This window comes from Trachymyrmex septentrionalis, unplaced genomic scaffold, assembly GCF_001594115.1.
Source record: "Trachymyrmex septentrionalis isolate Tsep2-gDNA-1 unplaced genomic scaffold, Tsep1.0 scaffold63, whole genome shotgun sequence".
NCBI lineage: Eukaryota > Metazoa > Arthropoda > Insecta > Hymenoptera > Formicidae > Trachymyrmex > Trachymyrmex septentrionalis.
The window spans coordinates 604145-612639 of NW_017305811.1; the positions used below are offsets into that span (position 1 = coordinate 604145).

The 8495-nt window shown below is 34.3% G+C and overlaps 1 protein-coding gene across 6 annotated transcripts in view; it reads right to left on the reverse strand.

Annotated features, from left to right (window-relative positions):
- The window catches only part of LOC108753019, a 75564-nt gene that overhangs the window by 26451 nt on the left and 40618 nt on the right, over positions 1–8495 (reverse strand). For all 6 annotated transcript variants that reach the window (XM_018494318.1, XM_018494313.1, XM_018494315.1 and 3 more), the window contains one exon: positions 855–859. In XM_018494318.1, the coding sequence (XP_018349820.1) occupies positions 855–859 (5 nt within the window). The remainder of the gene's footprint in view (positions 1–854; positions 860–8495) is intronic.

The following is an 8495-nucleotide window of genomic DNA, read 5'->3' on the forward strand; positions in this document are numbered from 1 at the left end:
TGATCAAGAAGACGAATATACAGGGCGATTATCAAGAAATGCTGCTTATCACAAAATCAAATAAGAAATTTGTCCTTAATAAGTTCTTAATAATCAACTTTCTTCTACACTTAGTTACAAGTAGTTCTACTGTGGATTGTAATCTTTTCAATACCTGGTGGACAATTTATCACAGATAGTATTTAAGTTGGAATTAGACATTCTGAGTTATGAATTTTTTTCTTATATAATAGATCTAAGATATAATTCAATTTTAATAGTAACAGTTTGACAGATGTCTCTCAATATTAATAGTCTTGAATAATATAAGTAATCCTAGTAACTTCAAATACATGACAAGTTAGACGACTGATTTCTAATAATGACGTAACTTTGGATTTGCAATACCTTACATCGCGATTTTATTAATGCAAGCAAGGATGTTGCAAACGTCAATTGCGATTGTGTACGTATACGTGTGTAAACTGTCTTCATCCGTAAATCTTGCAGACAATGCATATTTTAGATAGTTCAGATAGCGAACGCTAGTAATATCCGACGAATCTTTTCAGATCTTTTTTTTTCAAAGGTAAAACGAGTTAAATTTATTTCCTTAACATTAGCCTTTTACTGTATGGGACAAACAATTATTTGTCAATCGGTTCAAATATAATCAAATATAATTTTTCCGCAAAAAGATTTCCATTTGACAATAGTTTTCATAAGTATATAAATATTCGCTTATATTTATGCAAAGCAGCTAAGAAATTAAACCGAGATAAAAAAATTTTTAAACGAGTCAATTAAATGACTAATAATATAAGTTTATTTACGTTGTGAGTGATATAAGACTCACGGAATATTTCGAACTTTACTCAGTCCTCTTCAGCCGTGAAAAATTATAATGAAAACTTATACACAAGTTTCCTTTGGAACTAATTCACAATTATTAAATTATTCTCTACCTAAAAGATCTAAAAAACTTATACTGCGATTCTTTCCATATTCCGTAATGAATTGACAATTATGTAAAATTAACTATTCAAAGTATTTAAAAAATGAGAAAAGTTTTGTCAAAAGATGCCGCCATAATTATGGCATCTACGTAACGGAAATATAACAGTAAATCTAATGCAATCATACTCAAAGCTTTTTCCATCTGTCAATCCTTTAATGGCTGTATACATATTGAAGGAAGAGATGTTTTCTAGTTAAATTAAATACGTTAAATACTTAGTATTCGCTAATAAAGACTTGAAACTGAGATAAAATGTACGAACCTAATGTATAAGAAGAACAAACATTAAAAATCATATTTTAAGATTAATTGCGCTCTAATTACCGCGTTTATACTCTCATTTGCCTGAATCTTTGTTTTTTGTTTTTTTTTTTCAAAGTCTTTTGCTTAAGATCTTGCAAAATTATTCTATCACAGGTAAAAGAGGAGATCCCAGATGTACTGAACGTGTCTGCTTATATATGACAGCATTGAACATGAAAATGAACTTTGTCTTTGGAATTAACATATATTTTTAAATGTCTGGCCACTTCTTTTGAATTCCATTTAATTTCCATTAAACTTCATGTACGCTTTAAGATAGAAAACTTCAAAATAAAGCCCAATTACTATATATTAAAATTACGATACTAACAATCAATAAGATGAATTCGAAACTGATTTCCTATCAGATTATCTAGGGAAGAAAATTTAGGAAAGAGGAAAACTTAAACGTTCAAGAGATCCGTACTCGAAAGAAGACATGCGGTTTACAACGGAATAAAATGTACGCACTGTAAATTCCGTCGTGCCTCAAACCTGCTCGAGGGAACGAGCTCTCCCTCACTGGGCGTATACGCACCTTTCCGGACATCCCGTACCCCACACCGGCAAACAAAAGGAAGGGAAAGAATCGAGAGCGACGTTTGCGACGAATTGGAGCGCGATTGAAGAATCGACCGTTTCGATTCCTGGATCGTACGAAATGGAGCCGCGATCGGAGCAGCTCCGAGTTCTCGAAGGGCGCGTATTCTGTCACCGGGGAACGCCACCTCGTTATTACCTGGATGTCGCACGCGCACGCTTCTAATCCACGGACCTGGACGATCGATCTCTCTCTCTCTCTCTCTCTCAGTCGATGCTCCTCCCGAGAAGGATCGACGTCGGCGTCGCCGTGGGTAACTCGACCGACGACGCGACTCCGTACACGTCGAGAGAGGGCCGCGGGCGTACTGAACACGTCTCGTCTGCCTAGTGCCTGCCTCTCCGCTCCGGCTCTCGCGCTCCTCTTGCTTATCCTGGCTCAATGATCGACAACAGGGAAAGAAGGAAGGCCGGAGAGGGAAAGAAAGAAAGAGAGAGGACACATAGACGCGCGTATGCCGCGTACACGCACCGACGACGACGTGCACTGAAGAGAATGCGAGCGGAACGCAAGGGTCTCACCCTGTGAGAGAGGTAGGAAGAAAAGGAAGCGCGGGCGGCGAACTACCTCGCGGCGTTAAATGTGTGTGTGTATGTGTGTGTGTGTGTGTGTGTGTGTAATACATGCAGAACCCATTCGAATGTTGTGGCGCGGTGCGGTGCGGTGCGGTGCAGAAAACGCCACGCAGGCGCTTCCATTCCCTTCACGGCTCCAATTCCATAGTACGTGAAACTCTGATGAGTGTCGGCATCTATCGTCATACCCATGAGATCCTTTCGCATTCGAATCGATCTTGCGAACTGCAGGTGTCTCATACTTAGAACATGTATAAATGGAAGAGGAATTGAGTGCTGAACCCAAAGCTCTAGATTACCAAATTAGCAATTCTTTTATCCGAGAAGAAATGCTAACAACCTTTCTATTGGCTATTTCAACCGCCACTTTTGTACTGGTGGCTGTACTCCAGTAAGCGCTTGATATTATTATAGTAATGTTTTTAATATAATATAGTTATTAGGTCAAAGATGAAGGACCTTTGCGCTACTTTGGTATATCTAGAGCTTTACTGAAGCAAACATCTGTGCGAGAGAGAAAGAACTATAGAGTCCAAATTGATTGTAATGCGCATGTGCCACTCAGCCCGTATTCCCCCGTTCCACTTCGTTCTAGTTTGTTGTCAATGTGTGAGAAACACTAAACAACTGTACAACGTACATACGCCTTACATGCATGGTCTGCGCATGCGTGAACATTTGAGACTATATGTTGGCTTCAGGCTTTATACATGGGCGGTATAATTCTTCTTTCATTTATGTTCTAAGGTTTCATGCAACAAAACACACGATGCATAATGTTTCGATTTCAATTTTCAGAAAAATACGTTCCAATAAATGCAGAGACATTTGCTCCAAAAAGCGGAGCAAGGAGAGTCCAGAAAGAACTCAATTTAAAAAAGAAGAAAAAAAGAAGATAGAAGAATAATGCTATGACCCAAGAGGGACATACACTTTAAAAAGAAAAGTGCTTTTTCCTAATGATTTAATAAAAATAAATAGAACAAATGTTCTTTCTATCTCTTCAACATGGAACAAGTGATTTGTTTAAAATATTATAAGAATTAGGCTAGAGATAACAGATCTAAAAATAATTATATATTTTGAACCATCAAAATAATCATGGGACGCTCAAACATGATGAGCAATACTGAAAACAATTTTGACAATTAAAACATTCTAACAATTAGCTTATGCGTTTTATGCTTACATAATTATTGATTGTCTATTTGATGCAACAAAATTATTTTCAGATCTGCATCTAATCTAAGGTGTACTGTTAAATAAGATTAAATTCTGCCTCGCGATTGAATCTAAATCTGGAATCTAATCTTTAAAAATCCTTTGTTAGAGATCCTAAGTATGAAAACAATCATTGTTTATCTAAGAAGTAGTGGGAAAGTTGTAAAAATAGCGCAATAAACTATTCTCATATCATATAATATTATTTATGAAGACGAAGAAAAATGTTCGTTATATTTTATCGCAAAGTTAACTACTAATTTTATTATGTTTGACAATAAACAATTTTAGACAATTTGGCAATTTATGAGTATTATCGACAATGATAGAAATTTTGAAAACACAGACATTTTATAAATTATGTACTAAAATAAAGTTATTTTATAAACTATGTAAAATAACTTTGTACAAAACTAAAAATTCTACCGTCAAAACACATCTCTCATTTATTTTCGCTTTAAAATCCAACTTATCCTGAAAATTCGTATTTAAAGAAATATTTTATTAGAATATCAATAAAAGATAAAATCGCATAATGCTGCGCCTTTTATTATATATATATGTATTCTGTATGGATTTACTTGAAAAAAATAAAACTCCGTCGAGAGTCTAGTGGGAGTGCTGCGTACTTCGCAGATAAGTGACTTTAGTAAAAAGGACGTCATCGAAGATAAAAATCAGTTTAAAAATATCATGAAGTATTGTAATATTTATATAAGATATTTTATATGTTTATTCCTCTCTTCCTATTTGGCATTTATATTTAAAACAATAAAGAATCATACATAAATTGCTTAAAACATCTTTTATAATTACTGAAATTTATTTTAGTAAAATTTAAGCAAACATATTTTATATTTTACTGTGTAATAGATATTAATGAATCATATTGTTGTAAAATTTTTTGAAATACCATGTTGTTCTACAATTACCATGGCTTTTAGATAAATTTTAAGAAAAAAATTCTCTCTATAATACTGTATATAACCTTATTTGATCGTATTACACAACATTTTATCATTATGTTCATGATAAGGAAAATTGTATTGTAACATACGCATTAAAACGTACAAATCTCATTGTACAAACAACATGTTAAATGTTCCTACGATATTATAAATTATACGTCGTCGTGATGTTTGCATGCAATGACATTGAAATCGAAAAGCTTGGTTTCCAAACTTGAACCCACCGAGCAACGTTAAGGCAAATAAACATCACGTGGGGGAACTAAAGGGCTAAAGCATGTTCCCTGCATTATTCAATGGCAAGATACTGACCGCGCGAGCTGTGCGATTTGCGTTGCTAACGGGGAACCTTGCACGTTCGAATATGAGAATCACGTACGTGATTACAAAACCCTCGGTATATGTAACCGTATGCGAATAAAGAATTGCGATGATCTCATCGACGCGAGAGGGAGTCCACTAAAAAAGCCAGCTACGCCGTTCACGGCTGACTTTAGCACTTTGCACTTTTCGTACCTCGCCGGAAAAAAACGGACTCGCGATCTGCACAATTGATGTAATCGAGCAACCGCGGTATATTATCGAACTGCCGTCTCTTTCTCAAAATATACTCTTAATCATCTCGTAATCTTATCGCCACGTAATATTGATATTATACAGAACGATAACCGTCAAAGTCGCGAAATACGCGAATTTTCTTGGCGAATTGTTACCAATGAATCCTTTTATGATTGTGCGCGCCAGAGATTAAAATATCCTAGAATAAAATGAAGATAAATATACACGGTTCTAAATCTTACTTTTTAACGTCTTTAATTTAATCCCTAATGGTTTAATGTAGTTTAATCCCTTAAGTAATATTTTATTATTTTTACCTTCCAAGTATGTCAAAATATAAATTAATTTAGCTAAAATTTAACTTATTATTTACTAAATGCACGCATTAATATAAATATTTATATTAACGTATGCATGTAATAAATACTAAATTAAATTTTAATCAAATTAATGTATATTCTTGAGTTAAACTTTAACTCTATTATTTTAGTTAAATTAATGATATAATAGAAGTAATGGCGACCTATAAAAATAACTAAGAATAACTCAAATTGGATATTATTTGTCATTATGAATTTATCAGTGTCTGTCTACAAAGATACATAGATTAAGATATATCTTCTTTAAATTCTAATTCTTCCGCAAGTTGAATTTATTCTGTAAATCCAGCGCTAAGACGTATAATCGTTACTCGTGTTTGAGCACGAGACTTCATGTTTCTCGTATGCTTGAAATATAACGGGAAACATCGCGAATCTCTGGAATTTCTATCGGTGCGCAAAGAAGGAGCGTCTCGGTATAATGAAACGGTCAAAGTCATCCTTGTGCATATATTATATGTACAATACCGTGACATTCCCGGGAGATAACGTGCCGCATCTTGGAAATTATCTCCGTACCTTCCGTTCTTGTGTATCTCTCCTAATAACCTCCGGCTACTTATCTCGTTTGATCCGGTTAAACGACGATGCTCGTGCCAAGAATATATCTATAATATCGAAAATATCATCTTCGTCACTGTATATATACTGTGATCGGAAAAATGAAATGTGTCAGACGAGTTACGGCCGCTACATAAGAGCGCGTCATAGAGCGTCATAGTCTTCAAAAGTATCTGCGAATATAAATTGCCGATATAATCAAAAGTAACGCAAAAAAGTGTAACAGACAAGTTTGATGGATTTATAGTAAGAATTAGATTTAGCGAAAGATTACACTCGGATGTAATTGAGCAAATATGCGTCGAATTTAAAGTGAACTTTTAAATTAAGATTAGGACTTTCGAGATCGTAGCGAATCGAAAGACAATGCTATTAAAGCGCAAATGTAAAGCTATCTTTTGTGAAATATTAACATTGCTCAACGAATTTTACCTATATATGTCTCATCATGCACAGTAAAATTTTCATTATTATAAATATATATATGGTAAAATATTGTGTAATGTGTAATTAAATACTATTATATTCTCATATATAAATGTAATGTTTGTAAATTATGCACGTTTTACTTTTGCGTTGTAAATGTATAACTATAATTATAACGATATGATCGGGGCTGTTATGACTGTTTTAAGTGCCTCTACACTGAAATTTCTTCGCATGGATTAGTGCAAAGACAAATAAAAGATAATTTTAAAAAATTCCTACTCTTAGCATTATCCAGAACTATGACGAAGACGTAGCAGGATAATAGTTTCGTTTTTGCTTTTTTATGTTTTATATTATTTTCTATTGTTAAAGAAAGGCGTGTGCCTGTTGCACACGTTATGTGGAACGCTTTGTTTTCTTGTTGACTCGTGTCCTTATGGCCTTGCAATTGTGGGAATAATGGATATGCTTGTGCAACTCAAAACGTGCGTTAATTTCTGTAAAAATCTTTACTCTCTTTACAATTCGTACTATATTTACGAAGTAACAACGACTACTGTTCGCGTACTAAGGCGCAACGTATAAATGACGACGAACACGACCGATCGCTACCAGTCGGCATTGCGAGTGCTTTAGCGGAACGGGAAATCACTTGATACACGCTAAGATTGTGACTGAGTTCCGTTATTCACTGTAAATATTGAAAATCTAGTAATAATATACCGTGAACTATAGGTTTTCAATACTTGCAGTGAACAACGGAATGCAGAATGTCAGAATAGCACGCCGCAAAAGCGACATTTTTGAACGGCTGCACGTTACATGAGTGCATTTACATCCATCCAGCTCAGACATTTATCTTTTATATTTTTAATGTGTTAACTTTTATTTGATTCTAGTATTAATTTTGATATCACGGGTGTAATTATAATAGAATATATTTTACATTTTGTTTTGTAATAATATATTTGGTAATAATACGTTTTGGGGAATAATACATTTTTGAGATAATAAATTTGAGAAATAACATTTTGTAAAAAGGCGAGAAAGATAATTTATCTGCAAATTATATTTTTTTATACCTTATTAGCTTTTAGCGAGTATTTCTATAAAATTCCTTGTAATGGAAATCGTTGGCTAATTCATTCTTGATCGATAACACTGCTAAATCAGTTTTAGTGCATGAAAGTGCATGAAAGTGAACAGTTTGATCTCGTAGAATCCTGGTTCGATATCTTATTACATTTAACGATGAACATCTGTTCATCGAGGGTGGAGACGTAGCCCAAAGGGGATTTGATGCAGCAACGAGATTTTGCGAGATTTTGCGCCGCAATTTTGATTTGACGAGCCGATTCGATATTTACGGACGTCGATTTCTACGCAATCTAGCATTGCTTCTCGATGCATGCGCACGTAGAAACGGATGCTATTTCGGTGACCGCGGGTGCGCCAGTTGACGTCACGCATATGCGGCTTTCGAGGATGCGATTTAACGCGATAATCGACTCCCGTGATTGAAGCTTTGACGCGTTAATTTATGAGTTGTTGCTAAAGTTACGATTGCTCGCGAAAAACAAGTCAATGCGTGCGTCACATATTCAATACATGTATCTATGTGGCATAATATTTCATTCGTTTACCGCCAATTAAAACTGTTATGATCCAAATTGAGCTCATTGCATTAAATTTGCATGTGTAATGTAACAGCAAATGTGCCATATGCTTCTTATATTAAAGACGTTTTCCTTCAGAAAAAATTTCACATAATATACATTTCTTGTACTACGTTAAATTTTGAAATATTTTAAATATTCAAAATATTCAAAATTCGAGATTAAAAGAAGTTTAGAATAGAATTTCGGTAATTCCTTTTTTTTTTTTTTTTTTTTTTTTTTAATT